This window comes from Rhamphochromis longiceps, linkage group LG12, assembly GCF_057381845.1.
Source record: "Rhamphochromis longiceps isolate RC_006_pf linkage group LG12, R_longiceps_female_GT1.1, whole genome shotgun sequence".
NCBI lineage: Eukaryota > Metazoa > Chordata > Actinopteri > Cichliformes > Cichlidae > Rhamphochromis > Rhamphochromis longiceps.
This window is the reverse complement of record NC_140568.1, coordinates 39831973-39854141: the sequence shown is the minus strand read 5'-3', so window position 1 is coordinate 39854141 and position 22169 is coordinate 39831973. Positions and strand designations below refer to the sequence as shown.

Here is a 22169-nt window from a genome sequence, read left to right as displayed (position 1 = left end):
CCAAGTTCATCTGTAAATATTTTAAATAAACAAATAAAATGTCTAATCACACTTTCACCTCAGGTCAGTGTCAGTCTGATCAGCTCAAATCCAGAATCCTGCTGCGATAAAGCAAATTGTCTCTTTAGGATCAAATCAAACTGATGCTGCTGATGTGGTCGCTGTAGTGTCTGTAAGTTTGAGTCTTGTGTGTCATCTGCAACCACCACACATTCAGAGGGGGAGAGAGGGCAGTACAGGCCTCGACCAACACCTGCGGGGAAAGAATCTGGCCAAAACTCCACTGGTTAAAATGTCTCTGCTCTCTGGTGTCACTGTAGTGCAGAGGCTTCAGAACTAGAATCCTCTGGTTTAAGGATTTCTTCAACATTAAATAATCCAGTGACAGTTGTCTGTATTTCCACCGCTGCACGCAAACAATAACTTTTAACAATGAATTCGGCAAACTTTATTTTTCAAATTGTAAACAAACACAGTTTAAAACAGCATTTCTGTCGCTGCCACAGAGTAACTCACATTAGGACCCCGTCCTCGTTTGGGCTCCGCCTCCAAACTGTCAAAAGTCAATTTACTCGCGTGAGCAGGATTTCTCTCCAAGCTCAGGGAGCTGCCCGCCAGAGCGTGAAACTGTCACAGCGCGTGTAAAGGAGACACTGGTCTACAAAAAGTGTGATTTTTATCCTGGTGGGAGCAGAACAGCTAAAGTAAGAGGGAATTTCATAATAATTTTTTAAGTGTGAAATGTAGTTTTGATCTTCTTTTGCTGCTGGTTCAGTGAATTTTGGTCTGAGAGTGACGAAACCTGCAGCTGCAGAATCTGTGAGGTGTCGGCTTTCAGCTCCTGACAGCATGTCCACGTACGTGACATCGGATGAAAGATCCACACTTTGTGTTTAAATCCATTCACCTGCTGTTATTTCCTGTTTTAGCTGTTTGCTGTGTTGAAATAGTTTTGTGAGCTTTAAGCTGAGATTTACACCTTAAGATCACACACAGAAACACAGAGAGAGTCAGAAGCAGGTCTGACTGGCTAGGCAGCTGCCCTTTTGTAATGATCCCTGGCAAGTGATTGACCTACTGTGCACAGATCAGCCAATAGACACATACCAATTAACTTTAAATGGGCCAATAGATACAGGCCTTACACTTGAAAGACAAGAGAAACAGAGGAATAACAGTGACACTTGTCGTGGCATGTAACAATTATACCTCAGACTGCATGTTTGAGGTATAATTTTAATCTCCAAAAAATGCATGAATTTAATACAAATATGTGGGGATAGAAACAAAGCATCAATCCTACCATGGTAGACTTGATCCCATAGCAATACCAGAGTTGGTATCGATACTATCAATACTTGGATCGATCTGCCCACCTCTACTGATTGCATTGTTCTTCAATACGTAAGATACACTTCACATTCTTGGTCTCATTTTTTTTTTTTTTTTTTTGCTATATTAAGATAAAGTAAAACATGAGTTGTCAAAATGTTTTACTTCTTTTCCTTTTTTGTTTTGAGGGCAACTACTCACACAAATAATATGAGTATCTGAACGACAGCCTAGCAGCACCATCTGGTGAAGACAAATGACATATTGTAGATATCAAGTAGAGGTGGAAAAAAGGCTGCAGAGAACCCACACAAACATGACAAGTCCACACAGAAAGGCCCCGCCCAGGTGGTGGATATGAACTTGGGGCCTTCTTGCTGTGAGGCAACACTGCTTTTGGACACCTGCTTTTTAGGTGGTCAGACACACTGAAACACTGAGGAGTCTGAGGCTATCATGTGGGTAATTTGTTGGTTTCTGGCTCACTATTTTTGTCGTGTATGTCTTCTTATTGTCTTTTAACAAGAGAGTGGAGAGCAGGAGGCAGAAGCTTCAGACAAGAGGAGGCTGCAGCTGAAATTGTGGGAATCATCACTATAACATCATAGTTTGTGAATGAGCTCTCCAAAACCACTTTCAATCCTGCCTTATGTAAAAGTTCAGGTTTGCTCAATGAATAAAGTGATGTTATTCATTTAGACACAGGTCACTGTTACATTAAGGTTCTTCATGAGTTCATTCACATGTTTTCATAAACATGATTAAGAAATGAGCATCATCATGCATTTCTATTTGTAGAATTTGTCAGTACACAAAGTGGTGCATGATGCTTCTGATTTGATTTTGTTAGCTTGGCAGCTATATTTTGATAGTTAATTTCATAATTACAACAGGCAAACTTTAAAGTGAGTCATATAAACTACAGTCTGCAGAGAGCTGTCACTGCCATTTGCTGTTAACTCATCCTTGATCCTGCTTCTACTTCCTGTGTAATACGTTTCCAAAAGACACAAACTAACCCTCATATTTTTTTGTTAAATCTCAGAGTATAATTATTACGTTCACCTGTCACAGATTGTCTTCATCATGATAAACATGTTAAAATTAATTACAAATACATTACATACAAATTTTATATACCATATTTTTCAGATTATAAGGCGCACTGTCGATGAACGGGTCTGTTTTCATACATGAGGTGCACCAAGCGAAACTAAACAGTCACATCAAACTTTACTCGACTCATTCTTCTTGCTTCCTCCACTTCCGTACCATTGATTCATTAATGTTGAAATTTCTTGCAGCTGCTCTATTCCCATGTTGTTGCAGTATATTAATGACTAACCTCATATTGTGGATGGATTATCTCAGTTGTTCTCCTGACTGAAGTTCGGTCCGTTTACAGCATCCTGCCATGTGATTGCATTTGTCCCAAACCATCGGGAACCCTCACATTAACTTTTATCAAGTGGAAAAAAGTTAAAGTTCATCCTCCAGCTTCACTGTTTATGTTACACTTTAAATAATTTGAAATTAGTAAAATTTAGAAACTTGTATTTATCTAAAATTTGACAATGGTTGTATGACAAAAGTTTTTTGTCTAATATTTTCAATGCTCTTTTGTAGCATACTTCGATTGGCCCAATAGCAACAAGACTGGTAAAGGACCAACTTGTAACACAGTATTCAATATGAGCCAGTATCATAGAGTGCAGGAATGTAATCACTGCTTTTTCCGATGTGCGGATATGTCTAAAGTTCCGTATATTAACATTTACAGTTCTCACTACTTTTTAAACATGTTTTTTAAAGGGTAATTTTGAGTCTAGCAGTACTCCCAAATACTTAAATCCTCAACATTAATTTGTTTTTGTGCACCCAAGCAAACTTTTACTGCAGCTATGGTAGTTTTAGGTTCACTAAAAAACATTGATACAGTCTTTTTAACATTAAGGCACAGCCATGAGTCATTCAGTAGAGAGTTAATCCCATACAGCTTATGACAAAATTTGATCCGAAGTGATTGATGGCCCTAATCACGACCTTTTGACCCCCCGCCCCTCCCCTCCGTGGGAAACCCCCAGCGTGACGAATCGTATCCGGAGAAAGGGGGGTGGGAAACCCCCCGCGTGACGAATCGTATCCTGAGAAAGGGGGGCGGACCCCGGAAGCGCGCCATCTGTTGCTAACCGTAACGAATTGCACCCCGAGAAAGGAGGGGTGAACCCCCGGAAGCGCGTCATCTGTTGTTGGGGGAAAAAAAAAAGTTTTTAGAGGGAGGGGGAAAACCTCCGGAAGCGCGTCATCTGTTGTTGGGAAAAAAAGTTTTTAGAGAGGGGGAAACCTCCAGAAGCGCGCCATCTGTTGGAGGGGAATAAAAAAGCAGAGAGAGGAGTCCATCACAATTTCTAAGGCACAGACACAAGATGGATTTCCTTCTGCAGCCCCGCAGCGGTCCTGTGTCCGATGAGATCTGCTCTCCCAAAGAAGAAGGTTTTGAATATGACATATTCAAATACAGCATATTTACTATGGAAGGCATCGATCCGGACCTTATGACCCTACCGGAAATACTCCGGAAGTGTCTAGTCATTTTCAGACCTGTTGCATCATGTTCCCTAACCACAGCGGTGATGCAGCAGATGATTCTGTGATGTATAGAGAGACAGAGCGGATGTAATTTTACTTTCTTAAGCTGCACCGGCGTTTGTAATGGAAATAAAGAGTGACTTCCTGTAGAGATTTCAATAGTATTTTATTTTCCTATAATACAGACGCTGTAAAAAACCTTTAAGATACACCATAGCTTGTGATGAAAAGAAGAACTTTCTATCCGCTTGTAACCTACAGGCTGCCTATGTGTAAAAAACGAATAACTATCGCTTAGTGAATACTACTTTTCCTTTTGAGAGTCCTTTTTTTACAAGAGACTGAAAAAACAAACCAGCGACAGGCGATCTTGTTTCACACACACACACACACACACACACACACACACACACACACACACACACACACACACACACACCCCGCGGGCCAAGGAGGAGTTTTTTTCTTCAATACTTTATCAATAAGTTTTTTCAATAGATAGAAAATGATGACGCTGAGGAGTCAACATCCGATATTATCATTGCTTGTAACCCGGTAAATAATTTCGTACATCTCCCCATAAAACAAGTCTTAGTGGAAAAAAGCTCATATTCAAATAAGTTTATTCCCCTCTGTGGGAAAGAGTTTTTTTCTCAGAGTCAACCATGAGGCGAGTTTTGTCAACAGCAATTGTCCATTTGGTAAAACAAATATCCGCCTCAAAGTCGTATTTTACCGTTGCCGAATGTGGAAAACAGACAGCCCTCACAGGAGGCACCATAGTTAAAATATTTAAATTTCAACTAAATTTGTAGTAATGATCGGATTTCCTCACTTATCTACACCACACTCCTTGTCCTTGATTTCTTATCGTTTCTTATCGTTCCTCTGTCCCTTAATAGAAACCACATATATAGAAACTATCCTCCCTTTCAGTTGTCTTTTGCACTTCCATATCGCAAAGCAGTTACTGTAGGTTATTTTCTGCTTATGCATTAATGTAATTAATTAACTTATTTATCCTTAAGTAAGGTAATGACTTGAGTTCTAATGCTTTTTGTCTCTTGAGTTAGCTGTCAATGTGGGATTTTTTTCCCCTTTTGTCCAGTTAAAGCTGCCTTTCATTCTTCAACACAGCTTAAACTCTAATAGGTAAGCTTTCTTGTAATTTCTTAGTTCTGCAGGCTTCTTGAAAGACATCCGAGACTCTTCTTTGGATGCTGGCTGCCTTTTGTTTTGTTTTGTTTTCTGTCAAGATGATCCCACACTGCTTCGATTATCTTGAGGTTCGAACCCTGGAGAGATCAATCCATGACTGATGCGTTGTTTCATCCAGGCATACTTTGACTACATTGGCAGTATGTTTGCGATCATTGTCGTACTGAAAAATGAAGTTGAAGCCAATCAGACACTACGTGGTATTACATGGTCGATCAAAATCTGGTGGAACTTTTCTACATTCATAATTTGATTAATTTGGATAAGAGCTCCAACAACACTGGCTGAAATCCAGCCTCAAAGCACGGTAGAGTATCCACGCTGTGTTAAAGACGGCTATAGACATTCACTGTTGTATCTCTCTTCGGACCTCTTCCGTGCATATTTCAAATTTGGATTCATTACTCCATAAGACATATTACAGCTGATTTCTTTTTCCAGTCAATTTCTTGTGTAATTTGGCACACCTCAGCCTTATTTTTCTCTGTTCTCCTTCCTTAAGAATGGCTTATTAACAGCCACCCTTCCAACTCAGATAACTTTTGATGAGGTTTCATGAAATGTTTACAGCACTTGAGTTACTCGCCACGGCCATCCTAAATGCTAAAAACACTAAACTTTAATTCTAAATTACGTAATTAACGTTAACCAGAAAAAACAAGCCAAAGTCGAAATGTTGCTGAGCTGACCTGTGGTATGCTATGTCTTCTAAAGCACGTATAATGTAAACAGAACTGGTCTTTGCACAGAAGCCTGTGGAGCTTCATAATTAACCTCAGTGTGTGAAGAGGACTCTCCATTTAATAATAGCTGTAATAAAATGTTCTGGCCGACGGTGTTAAACGCTGCACTTGGGTCTAGCAGGGAAGATTTCAACTTTTCAATACGAATGAAGGCTGAAAACTGATTAGATTAATGTCTGATGATCTTTTCCGTGCTTCTTCAAGTTTGTAACACCAAACATATTAAAGGATGATGTAAGGCTCACAGGAAGAGTTTAATTAGACACACATTTACTATTTTTCTTTATACTCTTTCTTTCTTGACATGTTTAATATGATTACTATCAGAGGAGAAAATGAACCTTGTGTAGTCTAAAAACTTTTTTATTTAATCAAACTGTAATGTTGTTGAACTCTGACGGACGTGTCTTTTAATCTTGTCAACAAATCCTTAATCATCTAAATCTGCCATTTATCATCTTGTAAAATGTTCCCTCTGCTTCTGTTGCACATCTCCCCCCGACACTCTCTGCTTCACCAGCCCTGTGCAGGTGGTCCAACCCCTGCCTGCCTCCTTAAACTGGGGTGTTTAAATCTCTTTACCTCTGTTGTGAACTTCACACAAAGTTTGTGGTAACAAAATCAAACTGACGAGGATCTCGTTTGAAAAACACACACACTCACGAGACAAAATAAAAACAGACTGCTCAAAGCAAAAGCAGAGCCTTCACAGCTGGTAGTACAAACACAGTGACAACATGCGTATTAGATACCCTCAGTGCCAAAAGCATAAATATGAAAAAAATGTGATCACCAAGAATATCCTAAAAATGGCATTGAGGTGCGTGTTACAGTAAAGAAAAAAAAAAGTAGCCAAATTTTCATCGGAAAATGTTGAATTTTAGTAAAAACAATGCTCTGTAGTTTGATACTGTCGTTACAGACAAAGCAGATGTTTAAAGCCTTTGGACGCTCATTTGAAACGCACTCATTCTCCTTATCAGCTGGAAACATTAAAGCCGTAAAATGACTTTTTCAAACGGATAAAAACTATTGAACAGCAGCAATGTTGAGCCTGTTCCAAAATTTGAATGTACATGTGTTGAAGGTGCGGGTCTTGTTGAATTATTAAACATACTTTCTTTAATTTTTCGAGCCACAAAAACAACAACTTTTAATTTTCTTCTGCTTGAGTCTCGGCCTCGGGTAGCTCTACTTATCATTGCTCAGTCAGTTGTCTGTTTGTGCTACTTTTTTTCAAGGAGCAGTGGATTATTGGTAAGGGTGACTTTATGTGTTTAGTTACTTAAGTGGAAGTACTGTGGAAAGTTTTACCTTACATACATAGATCTACCAGTACAGCTTCTGAGGTATCTGTTTACAAAATGTTATAATCTATTCAAAGGTTCTTTGCAATTTTACATTGATAAACATTATCCTTAACACATTTGGCCCACATAAAGTACTATGGCCATCACACGGTCATTTAGAACTGTTTAAATAACTCGTGTCTTAAGTCCTTCCATCAAACAGAAAATTTAAAAAAAAAAAAACATGGTTCACTTTTACATCACAAAATGTTAGAAATATAAGCCGTTCATAACAACCTGAAAGGTTGGGAGTTTAAAATGCAAACCGATGGAAGCAGAAGTAGAAGACTATAATGTCTCAGAGCACACGGTGTCTATTAATGTGTAGACATGTATAAATAAGAGCTTAATAAAGATGCTTAATTTCTTAAGAAATAAACAGGTGGAGTGATCTTTATCAAAAGTGGATGTTGCATCTGTGGCTAAACCACTGTACCCAAAAAAACTTTAAAAATCTACTGTGTGTGAGGCTGTGTAAGTAAAGCTTGCCCTTCACACCTGCGTGTAATAAACCATTTGTTGGGGGTTGTGGATTTGGCACCTCAGCATTGTGAAAGTGGGGAAACATGTTTCTGGCTGTGCATAAGATTCCTCCTTACAACTTAGAATCTCAGTTCTAAATGAAATTCAGATGTTTTTTTAAGTATGGCTAATGTATTATTTGACTTCTAAGGCACGCACACACACACACACACACACACACACACACACACACACACACACACACACACACACACACAAGAACAACACAGAGAAGAAGAAGAGGGGGTCGTTTTACTACACATCATAAAAACGCAATCATTCATCTTCCAACTGTATCTTTCTGTTCTGGCTTTAGAATCATAGGTTGTTTACTGAGCCGTACTTTGGGAGTCATACTGTTGTGATACTGAGGAGAAAAGGGTAAGGTTTGATAGACTAAACCATTACACACACATAACTTGAAAAACCTAAAGAGTGTGTGAGACTGCTAGCTGTGTTGTTCAGCATTAAACTCATCTACAAATGTGTTAGTAAAGAGCGACTTGTACTTCTGTCCCATTAAGCAACGGTTTAACAAATTTCACTGCAAACTATAAAAGGAATCTGGATTTATATAGAACATAGTAGTGATGGATTAAGTGCAGGAAACACTAGTATAAGGTGTCTATGGAACAAATCTCCTTCAGCGTTCAAAATGACCAAAGTGAGGCCCACAGGCGTTTCTCTCGGTTGGTTGTGTTCAGGGAAAAAGCAGCTAAATACACTGAGACTGCTCCACATTGTTAGTGAGTTAACTCTGGATATCTGTAGGTTTTGTCAAACTTGGAGTGAACAAAAGCAGAAAAACAGTAAAAGATGCAGACAGTGAAAGTCTGGTTTATTTCATGAACACAATGAAACATTTTACAGTCCACAGAGCAAAGTAGCATACATGATAAATAGATACACATAACATGAGAAGTAAAACTCGTCGTCTTACCACATGTTATATTCTGTAAACTTAAAATAACCACAGAAATTAGAGTTTAGTGTTTTAAGTCATCTATTAAAAAACATGAGTCAACATTACTGAAGTGACGCTTTAACGATGCGTCTTATCACCGTGTTTATGATGATAAAACATGTCCTCTCGTTAGTAGATGTCAGCGCTGTCACTTGTCATGAAAATGTCCAGAGCCAGGGTTCCTCTTTAATCACCATTGATCATTAATAAGGTCACAAAAGATTTGTCACATTATCCCCATAAACAAAATGCTTTTATAGAAATCATTGTGATACAAATATTTAGATTCTTGATTCACAATGTGCACGAACTCAAAATCTTTAGAGGTTCATATTTATAAAGTATCGCAAATAATACATTTATACCATTGTATGAGCTACTTCTTGTAAAAACTGATTGAAAAAAGCTCCTGTCGTGACCTTCCTTCTGTGAGGACACACACACACACACACAGAGAGAGAGAGGGGGAAGATCATTAGGATTGGAGGCGTTTTTGGATTTTCACTTATTGTTGGCTTTACAGTCACATAAAATTCATTCCAATTTTTTTGCCTTTGCTTCAATTAAGGTGTTTCTTTAAATCTACAGCAGCTTCCTTTTCAAAAAGTTTACTGACATAGTAAGGAAGTAGCTAGGGAACTCAGTAAGTATGAGCAACAACAGCTTAGGGACTGTTTCTACAATAAAGAGGAATTCATCATCATCCGCAGTTCATCAAAAAAAAAAAAAAAAGTGCCATTAAAAACAATTCAGCAGATCCTCAAAGTATGGATACAATCTGTTTTCAGCTGTAGAGGTACGCTTCATGTACTTATCAACATGCAGTTTAGAGGCTTGCATTAGAGTGCTTTGGTACTTGGGCCTCTTTTATTTAGCACGGTTATACCATTGTGTATTTAGCTATATAAATATGCTCAAGAGTCTATTGTATGTTTGTCATGCAATTAAAAATTCAAAAATATAATTTTTAAATCAGTAACTTTGCAAATTTAGCGCGGACCCTCACCCCTCCCTCCGGCTCCCACGGCCCCGCTGTCACCGTAAGACTCATACTCTTCCCCCACGTATGCTGCTATTTCCCCGCGCCCCAATAATTCTTGTCCTTTTTCTGTTGCAGCCTCCCACAGTCCCGTTTTCGGCGTTCCTGCGCGACTCATCTCCCGGTCCCTTGGTTTCTCGAGTTTCACGCGTGTTTTCCTTCTACCCTCCCGGGACACCTTCAGTTAAAATAAAGTTTATTTTCTCGTACTCCTGTGTGTGTTGGCTCTGCTTCTGGGTCCAGCTTGTGCGCTGAACTTTGGTTCATGACACTAATAGTTTTAAATAGAGCACCACAAACAACAGGTATTCCTTTAGAAATAAACTTTTCTTGTGTTACTTCTAAAAACTACAGATTCTTAACTCTGCAACAGTTAGACAGAGTTGGTTACAGTTAGGCCCTCAACAGTCAGCAAAACAAGTCATAAAACAATAAAAGAGGCTCCCTTATCAAGAGCATCCCAGCACTGTAGTTCCATTACAATCAGTTTCCTTTATTTTATCTTATCATGTCAGAGGCCAACTGAAACCAAGTCCACCTATATAAAAACACCCCATCAGACACACAGTAGTTTCCTCAGCACTTCACAACTGCCGCAAGGTATAGCGTTTTAACTTTTTATTTTTTCGGATCCCAGACACAGCGGTGTGAGGTAGTTAGCACACAGTTTGGACGTGTAGAAAACATTGCTTGTTTGGAACACATCAGCAGAGAGGTAGAGTTCATAGCTGTTCATAAGAGTTTAATTTAATCAAACCTCATTTTACGGATCTAAGTGGCTCCTCATCACTAGCCAATTCACCATTTTATTTAAATATCTGAATTTTCGGAATGAGGATCCAAGCGGGACACAGAGGCTGCTTTAACGCACCAGAATGCAAATATAAATAAAAGCCTGACTATCCTGAGAGCCTAGCTGCAGCGAGACCTTTCTTTCACACGGATTCCTGGATGTGCGTCGGATCCGACTTTGCTACCCGCACAGAGCGTTTCTGACAGTCGGGCGCTGCTTATACAATAGAGAAAAGCAACAATACACCGTGTTTCTCTGCTCCAAGGTAAGGATGTCTGTTATACCCAGCGCATAAATGTCTCTGTGTTAACGCTGATTATTCAAACCCTGTTGAAAATGTGACACATTTGTTATCCAAAAACATTTCCTCTAAATTTGCAAAGTTACTGATTTAAAAATTATATTTTTGAATTTTTAATTGCATGACAAACATACAATAGACTCTTGAGCATATTTATATAGCTAAATACACAATGGTATAACCGTGCTAAATAAAAGAGGCCCAAGTACCAAAGCACTCTAATGCAAGCCTCTAAACTGCATGTTGATAAGTACATGAAGCGTACCTCTACAGCTGAAAACAGATTGTATCCATACTTTGAGGATCTGCTGAATTGTTTTTAATGGCACTTTTTTTTTTTTTTTTTGATGAACTGCGGATGATGATGAATTCCTCTTTATTGTAGAAACAGTCCCTAAGCTGTTGTTGCTCATACTTACTGAGTTCCCTAGCTACTTCCTTACTATGTCAGTAAACTTTTTGAAAAGGAAGCTGCTGTAGATTTAAAGAAACACCTTAATTGAAGCAAAGGCAAAAAAATTGGAATGAATTTTATGTGACTGTAAAGCCAACAATAAGTGAAAATCCAAAAACGCCTCCAATCCTAATGATCTTCCCCCTCTCTCTCTCTGTGTGTGTGTGTGTGTGTCCTCACAGAAGGAAGGTCACGACAGGAGCTTTTTTCAATCAGTTTTTACAAGAAGTAGCTCATACAATGGTATAAATGTATTATTTGCGATACTTTATAAATATGAACCTCTAAAGATTTTGAGTTCGTGCACATTGTGAATCAAGAATCTAAATATTTGTATCACAATGATTTCTATAAAAGCATTTTGTTTATGGGGATAATGTGACAAATCTTTTGTGACCTTATTAATGATCAATGGTGATTAAAGAGGAACCCTGGCTCTGGACATTTTCATGACAAGTGACAGCGCTGACATCTACTAACGAGAGGACATGTTTTATCATCATAAACACGGTGATAAGACGCATCGTTAAAGCGTCACTTCAGTAATGTTGACTCATGTTTTTTAATAGATGACTTAAAACACTAAACTCTAATTTCTGTGGTTATTTTAAGTTTACAGAATATAACATGTGGTAAGACGACGAGTTTTACTTCTCATGTTATGTGTATCTATTTATCATGTATGCTACTTTGCTCTGTGGACTGTAAAATGTTTCATTGTGTTCATGAAATAAACCAGACTTTCACTGTCTGCATCTTTTACTGTTTTTCTGCTTTTGTTCACTCCAAGTTTGACAAAACCTACAGATATCCAGAGTTAACTCACTAACAATGTGGAGCAGTCTCAGTGTATTTAGCTGCTTTTTCCCTGAACACAACCAACCGAGAGAAACGCCTGTAGGCCTCACTTTGGTCATTTTGAACGCTGAAGGAGATTTGTTCCATAGACACCTTATACTAGTGTTTCCTGCACTTAATCCATCACTACTATGTTCTATATAAATCCAGATTCCTTTTATAGTTTGCAGTGAAATTTGTTAAACCGTTGCTTAATGGGACAGAAGTACAAGTCGCTCTTTACTAACACATTTGTAGATGAGTTTAATGCTGAACAACACAGCTAGCAGTCTCACACACTCTTTAGGTTTTTCAAGTTATGTGTGTGTAATGGTTTAGTCTATCAAACCTTACCCTTTTCTCCTCAGTATCACAACAGTATGACTCCCAAAGTACGGCTCAGTAAACAACCTATGATTCTAAAGCCAGAACAGAAAGATACAGTTGGAAGATGAATGATTGCGTTTTTATGATGTGTAGTAAAACGACCCCCTCTTCTTCTTCTCTGTGTTGTTCTTGTGTGTGTGTGTGTGTGTGTGTGTGTGTGTGTGTGTGTGTGTGTGTGTGTGTGTGTGTGTGCGTGCCTTAGAAGTCAAATAATACATTAGCCATACTTAAAAAAACATCTGAATTTCATTTAGAACTGAGATTCTAAGTTGTAAGGAGGAATCTTATGCACAGCCAGAAACATGTTTCCCCACTTTCACAATGCTGAGGTGCCAAATCCACAACCCCCAACAAATGGTTTATTACACGCAGGTGTGAAGGGCAAGCTTTACTTACACAGCCTCACACACAGTAGATTTTTAAAGTTTTTTTGGGTACAGTGGTTTAGCCACAGATGCAACATCCACTTTTGATAAAGATCACTCCACCTGTTTATTTCTTAAGAAATTAAGCATCTTTATTAAGCTCTTATTTATACATGTCTACACATTAATAGACACCGTGTGCTCTGAGACATTATAGTCTTCTACTTCTGCTTCCATCGGTTTGCATTTTAAACTCCCAACCTTTCAGGTTGTTATGAACGGCTTATATTTCTAACATTTTGTGATGTAAAAGTGAACCATGTTTTTTTTTTTTTAAATTTTCTGTTTGATGGAAGGACTTAAGACACGAGTTATTTAAACAGTTCTAAATGACCGTGTGATGGCCATAGTACTTTATGTGGGCCAAATGTGTTAAGGATAATGTTTATCAATGTAAAATTGCAAAGAACCTTTGAATAGATTATAACATTTTGTAAACAGATACCTCAGAAGCTGTACTGGTAGATCTATGTATGTAAGGTAAAACTTTCCACAGTACTTCCACTTAAGTAACTAAACACATAAAGTCACCCTTACCAATAATCCACTGCTCCTTGAAAAAAAGTAGCACAAACAGACAACTGACTGAGCAATGATAAGTAGAGCTACCCGAGGCCGAGACTCAAGCAGAAGAAAATTAAAAGTTGTTGTTTTTGTGGCTCGAAAAATTAAAGAAAGTATGTTTAATAATTCAACAAGACCCGCACCTTCAACACATGTACATTCAAATTTTGGAACAGGCTCAACATTGCTGCTGTTCAATAGTTTTTATCCGTTTGAAAAAGTCATTTTACGGCTTTAATGTTTCCAGCTGATAAGGAGAATGAGTGCGTTTCAAATGAGCGTCCAAAGGCTTTAAACATCTGCTTTGTCTGTAACGACAGTATCAAACTACAGAGCATTGTTTTTACTAAAATTCAACATTTTCCGATGAAAATTTGGCTACTTTTTTTTTTCTTTACTGTAACACGCACCTCAATGCCATTTTTAGGATATTCTTGGTGATCACATTTTTTTCATATTTATGCTTTTGGCACTGAGGGTATCTAATACGCATGTTGTCACTGTGTTTGTACTACCAGCTGTGAGGGCTCTGCTTTTGCTTTGAGCAGTCTGTTTTTATTTTGTCTCGTGAGTGTGTGTGTTTTTCAAACGAGATCCTCGTCAGTTTGATTTTGTTACCACAAACTTTGTGTGAAGTTCACAACAGAGGTAAAGAGATTTAAACACCCCAGTTTAAGGAGGCAGGCAGGGGTTGGACCACCTGCACAGGGCTGGTGAAGCAGAGAGTGTCGGGGGGAGATGTGCAACAGAAGCAGAGGGAACATTTTACTAGATGATAAATGGCAGATTTAGATGATTAAGGATTTGTTGACAAGATTAAAAGACACGTCCGTCAGAGTTCAACAACATTACAGTTTGATTAAATAAAAAAGTTTTTAGACTACACAAGGTTCATTTTCTCCTCTGATAGTAATCATATTAAACATGTCAAGAAAGAAAGAGTATAAAGAAAAATAGTAAATGTGTGTCTAATTAAACTCTTCCTGTGAGCCTTACATCATCCTTTAATATGTTTGGTGTTACAAACTTGAAGAAGCACGGAAAAGATCATCAGACATTAATCTAATCAGTTTTCAGCCTTCATTCGTATTGAAAAGTTGAAATCTTCCCTGCTAGACCCAAGTGCAGCGTTTAACACCGTCGGCCAGAACATTTTATTACAGCTATTATTAAATGGAGAGTCCTCTTCACACACTGAGGTTAATTATGAAGCTCCACAGGCTTCTGTGCAAAGACCAGTTCTGTTTACATTATACGTGCTTTAGAAGACATAGCATACCACAGGTCAGCTCAGCAACATTTCGACTTTGGCTTGTTTTTTCTGGTTAACGTTAATTACGTAATTTAGAATTAAAGTTTAGTGTTTTTAGCATTTAGGATGGCCGTGGCGAGTAACTCAAGTGCTGTAAACATTTCATGAAACCTCATCAAAAGTTATCTGAGTTGGAAGGGTGGCTGTTAATAAGCCATTCTTAAGGAAGGAGAACAGAGAAAAATAAGGCTGAGGTGTGCCAAATTACACAAGAAATTGACTGGAAAAAGAAATCAGCTGTAATATGTCTTATGGAGTAATGAATCCAAATTTGAAATATGCACGGAAGAGGTCCGAAGAGAGATACAACAGTGAATGTCTATAGCCGTCTTTAACACAGCGTGGATACTCTACCGTGCTTTGAGGCTGGATTTCAGCCAGTGTTGTTGGAGCTCTTATCCAAATTAATCAAATTATGAATGTAGAAAAGTTCCACCAGATTTTGATCGACCATGTAATACCACGTAGTGTCTGATTGGCTTCAACTTCATTTTTCAGTACGACAATGATCGCAAACATACTGCCAATGTAGTCAAAGTATGCCTGGATGAAACAACGCATCAGTCATGGATTGATCTCTCCAGGGTTCGAACCTCAAGATAATCGAAGCAGTGTGGGATCATCTTGACAGAAAACAAAACAAAACAAAAGGCAGCCAGCATCCAAAGAAGAGTCTCGGATGTCTTTCAAGAAGCCTGCAGAACTAAGAAATTACAAGAAAGCTTACCTATTAGAGTTTAAGCTGTGTTGAAGAATGAAAGGCAGCTTTAACTGGACAAAAGGGGAAAAAAATCCCACATTGACAGCTAACTCAAGAGACAAAAAGCATTAGAACTCAAGTCATTACCTTACTTAAGGATAAATAAGTTAATTAATTACATTAATGCATAAGCAGAAAATAACCTACAGTAACTGCTTTGCGATATGGAAGTGCAAAAGACAACTGAAAGGGAGGATAGTTTCTATATATGTGGTTTCTATTAAGGGACAGAGGAACGATAAGAAACGATAAGAAATCAAGGACAAGGAGTGTGGTGTAGATAAGTGAGGAAATCCGATCATTACTACAAATTTAGTTGAAATTTAAATATTTTAACTATGGTGCCTCCTGTGAGGGCTGTCTGTTTTCCACATTCGGCAACGGTAAAATACGACTTTGAGGCGGATATTTGTTTTACCAAATGGACAATTGCTGTTGACAAAACTCGCCTCATGGTTGACTCTGAGAAAAAAACTCTTTCCCACAGAGGGGAATAAACTTATTTGAATATGAGCTTTTTTCCACTAAGACTTGTTTTATGGGGAGATGTACGAAATTATTTACCGGGTTACAAGCAATGATAATATCGGATGTTGACTCCTCAGCGTCATCATTTTCTATCTATTGAAAAAACTTATTGATAAAGTATTGAAGAAAAAAACTCCTCCTTGGCCCGCGGGGTGTGTGTGTGTGTGTGTGTGTGTGTGTGTGTGTGTGTGTGTGTGTGTGTGTGTGTGTGTGTGTGTGTGTGTGTGTGTGTGTGTGTGTGTGTGAAACAAGATCGCCTGTCGCTGGTTTGTTTTTTCAGTCTCTTGTAAAAAAAGGACTCTCAAAAGGAAAAGTAGTATTCACTAAGCGATAGTTATTCGTTTTTTACACATAGGCAGCCTGTAGGTTACAAGCGGATAGAAAGTTCTTCTTTTCATCACAAGCTATGGTGTATCTTAAAGGTTTTTTACAGCGTCTGTATTATAGGAAAATAAAATACTATTGAAATCTCTACAGGAAGTCACTCTTTATTTCCATTACAAACGCCGGTGCAGCTTAAGAAAGTAAAATTACATCCGCTCTGTCTCTCTATACATCACAGAATCATCTGCTGCATCACCGCTGTGGTTAGGGAACATGATGCAACAGGTCTGAAAATGACTAGACACTTCCGGAGTATTTCCGGTAGGGTCATAAGGTCCGGATCGATGCCTTCCATAGTAAATATGCTGTATTTGAATATGTCATATTCAAAACCTTCTTCTTTGGGAGAGCAGATCTCATCGGACACAGGACCGCTGCGGGGCTGCAGAAGGAAATCCATCTTGTGTCTGTGCCTTAGAAATTGTGATGGACTCCTCTCTCTGCTTTTTTATTCCCCTCCAACAGATGGCGCGCTTCTGGAGGTTTCCCCCTCTCTAAAAACTTTTTTTCCCAACAACAGATGACGCGCTTCCGGAGGTTTTCCCCCTCCCTCTAAAAACTTTTTTTTTTCCCCCAACAACAGATGACGCGCTTCCGGGGGTTCACCCCTCCTTTCTCGGGGTGCAATTCGTTACGGTTAGCAACAGATGGCGCGCTTCCGGGGTCCGCCCCCCTTTCTCAGGATACGATTCGTCACGCGGGGGGTTTCCCACCCCCCTTTCTCCGGATACGATTCGTCACGCTGGGGGTTTCCCACGGAGGGGAGGGGCGGGGGGTCAAAAGGTCGTGATTAGGGCCATCAATCACTTCGGATCAAATTTTGTCATAAGCTGTATTGGATTAACTCTCTTTCAGTCATTTTGTAAATCATGTAATGCCAATGAAAGCTGATGGGCTGCATCATCATCAGTTTAAGCTTGTGTAAAAACTACCGTTTAAGTCTCCTAATGCTAATTCAAATTAACACAGTTTACTTACACCCCACTACACAAGGTAACCAGTACTAGCATCAGCCTATTTAATCAAGTATTTATTGCTGCCATTTAGTGATCTCTCCAGAATTAAACAATTGTGGTTTTGAATATGTTTTTATGAATCATAAGCTAATGCACTGTTTCATACATTCATTTCTATGAAGAATATTAAAATATCATCATTGGCCTAACACTGTTATATGTGACTTTGTGCATTTATTGTACAGCCTAACAACAACAGCCTAACTCTGGTTTCTCACACAAACTCTGTCTGACTTCATCAGTCACAGAAAAGTCTTAAGAGCGCTGTTGCTTCTTTAAGTGAATGATCAAAATACCTTTTAATATAATTTGTGACTAGACACCTGCCAGACCTCACACCATTAGAGAGACCCTGTACGTGAAATTGGCTGCTTTAACACAGTAATGTCACAACTTCTGGAATAAATAAAGTATTTGTTGTCTTGTCATGGATTCATTTAATGCATTTATAAAAGCTCTACTTTGTTCTGTTTCATAAAAAAGTGGATGTGATTGACAACTTCAAGGCAGTAGTACCTTAAACATGACTTTGACCAGAATCTGATTTGTGACATGTGCCTGTAAATTCTTCTGTGTTGTCACAGTTCAATGTCATATTATGTCATATCAACAAGTTTATATCAGTTTGTTTATGTTTCATTATCAGCATTTCTGGTTTCTCAGTGTCCACTGTGAATCTTCCTACTTGAACTTCTTAAACACCACAGCTTCATCGTCTTTGTGTCATTTTTATGTTTTATTTAGGTTTCGTTTTTTTAAAAAGGAGAAGTCAGGATTTTCTACATTTTTCACTTTGGTGTCGTTTTAAGGAGCACAAACTGAAAACTATCTGAATGACACACACAGCGCCCTCTGATGGACACAAGTGTTATGTGCGTGTTTCAGTTTAACACGTGATTCATGAAAATGAAAGTAAATTCTGACACTTTTGGACTGAGCTGAGACGCCATTACAGGGAGTCAGATCTCTGCTGAAAAACACACGTTTGGAGGATTTTAATCAGAAAGTTCAAGAGACACTAATTTGGTGAGTTAATAATACTTAAAAATCAAATGGCTGACAAACTCGGACTTGTTGAAAATTTCCTGAGCTGCCATGTGTGTTCAGAGACTTTCAGAGATCCTGTGTCTCTGAGCTGCAACCACAGCTTCTGTTCAAGCTGCCTGCAGAAATTCTGGGAACAAACTAAAAACAAAAACTGTCCCATTTGTAAAAGAAAATCTTCAAAGGATTGTCCACTTGTGAACTTTTCACTGAAAGAACTTGCTGATTCATTTGCTGGGAGACAGAAATCTGGATCATCTGAGACAGAAAAGGGAGAGAAGAAATTAATGGTGGTGTGCAGTAAACATGAGGAAGTGCCTAAACTGTTCTGTGTGGACGAGCAGAGAGTTGTGTGTACTGTGTGTGACTTTCCTCACCACCAGAGTCACAAAGTGGTTCCTGTAGAAGAAGCAGTCAGTGACCTGAAGGAGCAGCTGAAATCTGACTTAAAGTCTCTGCAGGACAAGAGGAACAAATACAAACAAGTGGAGGAAACATACAATGAAATGAGGGAACACATGAAGAAGCAGCTGTTGTCCACAGAGAGGCAGATCAGAGCAGAGTTCAACAAGCTCCAGCAGTTCCTGAAAGAGGAAGAGGAGTCCAGACTGGCAGCTCTGAGGGAGGAAGAGGAGCAGAAGGAGAGGACTATCAGCAGAGAGATGAAGATGATTGAGGAGCAGATCTCCTCTCTGTCAGACAGCATCTGTGCTGTTGAAGAAGAGCTGCAGAAACACAGCGTGCCATTCCTCAGCAGTTATAAAGACACTCAGAGCAGAGCCAGAGCCCAGAGCTCAGTGTCAGATCCACAGCTGGTCTCAGGAGCACTGATAGATGTGGCCAAACACCTGGGCAACCTGTCCTTCAGAGTGTGGGAGAAGATGAAGGAGAAGGTCCACTTCAGTCCTGTCATTCTGGACCCAAACACTGCAAACTGCTGTCTCTATCTGTCTGATGATCTGACCAGTGTGAGATGTAGAGTCACAAAGCAGCAGTTTCCTGATAATCCAGAGAGAAACACTAATTATTACACTGTTTTTGGCTCTGAGGGCTTCAGCTCAAGGAAACACAGCTGGGAGGTGGAGGTGGGAGACCATCCTGTCTGGATTGTGGGTTTAGTTAAAGAGTCAGTTGACAGGAAGGGAGAGCGTTTTGCTTCACCAAAATATGGAATCTGGTGTTTAAAATATGACAGTGGAAAATACACTAAAGGTGCTGGTCAGACTCTGACAGTGAAGAAGAGTCTCCAGAGGATCAGAGTCCAGCTGGACTATGACAGGGGGGAGGTGTCCTTCTATCACCCTGAAGACATGACTCACATCTACACTCACAGAGACACTTTCACTGAGAAACTCTTCCCATATTTCAGTGTTGGAAAGGCAGGAGACGCCAAAACCTCTGATATCAAAATCTGTCAGACTGAGATTTGATTGTAAAGTGATTCTTTATTTTAACTGTTTTTTCAGTACAGCAGCAGGGTTAATTTTAGGTTAATTATTAATCACACTGTCTAACTTCATTATCAGGTTTTAGTTCATTTTGTTGTTCTAGTGGAACTATTAGCAATTCAATGAAACCAAAGAAACTTTTTCATGTGAAAATCTTGTGACCCACTCGAGTTTCTGTAAGAAACTTTTACATTTTTTTCTTGTTTCTTTTAAATTAATATTTTCAGAATATTTCTCATGTTGTTCATGTAAATGTTTTTGATAGTTTTAAAATCTGAATGATGATTTCTTTGCTTTTCAAAGTTGTTGAGTGTGAACATCAAACTGTGACACTTCTTAAAAGTAGGATTCATGATTAAACATCAGCAAGAGGCAACTTTACAACTACAAGATTTAAATGTCCTGATTATCAGCATCTTGTTTTCAGTTAAATAACATTTGAAAGTAACACGTCTTCTTTAAAGTTTTCCAAATTCAAAGAAATGACTTCTAAGTTGTGACGCTGTCTCATCAGTGTAACTACACTTGATTGATTTCATTAAAAATGTTCTTTCTTGTGTTGTTTTTAACCTTAATCAGAAGCTGACATCTCTCACAGTTTGAAAGGTTTCTGGATCTTCTCATGTTTCATAATTAGGTTTTAATTTGATTTTCAAACCTCACTCTCAGTCTCAGTGTTTCAATGAATCACCTACCTTTGATTTGTACTTCAATGTTATTCTTTAACTGCTCTCTTTGATTATTGAGATCACAAAATGTTTCTGTGAAGTGAAATAAATAAATTCAGTGATTCTGTTGTTGTTGTGTTTGACAGTAAATCAGCTTTTCAGACACAGTCATTAGTTCAGATTCATTTAACTTGGAAACTCACTTTGATTGTTGTGTTTACATTTAACTGACTCCTTAGAATAAAATATTATTTGCTTCTATTAGTTTGTAAATATTCTTGCTGTGCTGAAGCTGTTTTATTGAAACAATCAGCAGATTTGATAAAATCAAGAATTTATTTTAAGCAGCTACATTTTAAATCTTTTTTTTTTTGCCTGTCCCATTTGGTTCTTTAGCCATCAGAATTGTTGTCTGAAGACCAACAAGGATACCCAATGGATTTACTTTGCCAAATGGATCATCGTGGCATTGCCGTATTGGTCCATTTGGTCGATCTTTGTTTTTATTATTTATTATATTTTATTTTCAGATGTTACAGACGGGACAGACATGAGTGAGGGATAGGAAAGGAAGAAAGAAAGAGGAAGGAAAGGAAAAACAGAAGAGGAGAGGGACAGTGAGAAAGGGGGGGAGAAAAAAAATAAAAATCTCCTGGATCACCTGTTGAGAGAAGAATAGAAAACAAGCAAAAAAAACAAAGCAACATACTAAACACAACACCATCGCATTAATCTAGCTAAGTGTAAACAGCAGTAAATACTAAATATTCAATGTTGTTGTGCAGCACGCAGGACAGATGTGCTTCGAAGTAGCGGCCAAGAAAGGTGTAATTTGGGTCTACGAGCAGTGAACACCCGTGTGCATACCTGTGTGGATCAGCGCGCTTGTATTCCAAAGGTTTCTCCACGTAATGATCTGCTAGGGAGTGTGGGGGGGCCACAGCCCCGTCCTCCAGGGTGTGAAGCGGGTATGGAGGAGATCAAAACTCCAGACATCCAGAGGCCCCCAGAACACAAGAGACCATGGAAGACCAACAGAGGGGCAGCCGTGCCACTGTTCCAGTAAGAGCTGAGGAGAGTCCCAGATGAGGGTCCACTCAGCAGCCGCGGAGCAGAAGCCAGGGGGAGTTGCAGCTCCGCCGGCCCCCAGCTGTGCCTGAGTGACCGAGCCCCAGGCCGAGAGGCCGGGGGCACCCCACCTCCGAAGGGGCCCGAGCGAGCCCCAGGCTCCAGGCCCCGATAAGCGGCCGCCAAGGAGTGAGCCGGTGTGTACCTGGACACCCACCCCCAGACACAAAGAACCACCAACGCACCGACACCTGAGGGAGTCCGCCACCGGCAGGGGAAGTGGTGGTGGGTGGAGATAGGCCTCCAAACCTTGGAGGGCCTGAGGTGTCCCCAGAGAGGTGGCGTCTGATACCCAACCTGACATATAGACACAAACATACAGGCACACACAGACATAAACATCCATCCCCCCCCCCATGCTCTC

General features: G+C 39.3%; 1 protein-coding gene and 1 long non-coding RNA gene across 2 annotated transcripts; both read left to right on the top strand.

The window, feature by feature from the left end:
* The first annotated feature begins 8294 nt into the window (after positions 1-8294).
* On the top strand, positions 8295-12064 carry LOC146657932 (uncharacterized). Its single transcript, XR_014914132.1, has 2 exons — positions 8295-10814; positions 11487-12064. It is a non-coding gene; the product is annotated as an uncharacterized LOC146657932 (long non-coding RNA).
* A 6505-nt stretch (positions 12065-18569) lies between these two features.
* Positions 18570-19991, top strand: LOC146657931 (nuclear factor 7, brain-like). The gene has a single exon (XM_085427064.1). The coding sequence runs from the start codon at positions 18570-18572 to the stop codon at positions 19989-19991; it is 1422 nt and encodes a 473-aa protein (XP_085283190.1).
* The last annotated feature ends 2178 nt before the right edge of the window (positions 19992-22169 follow it).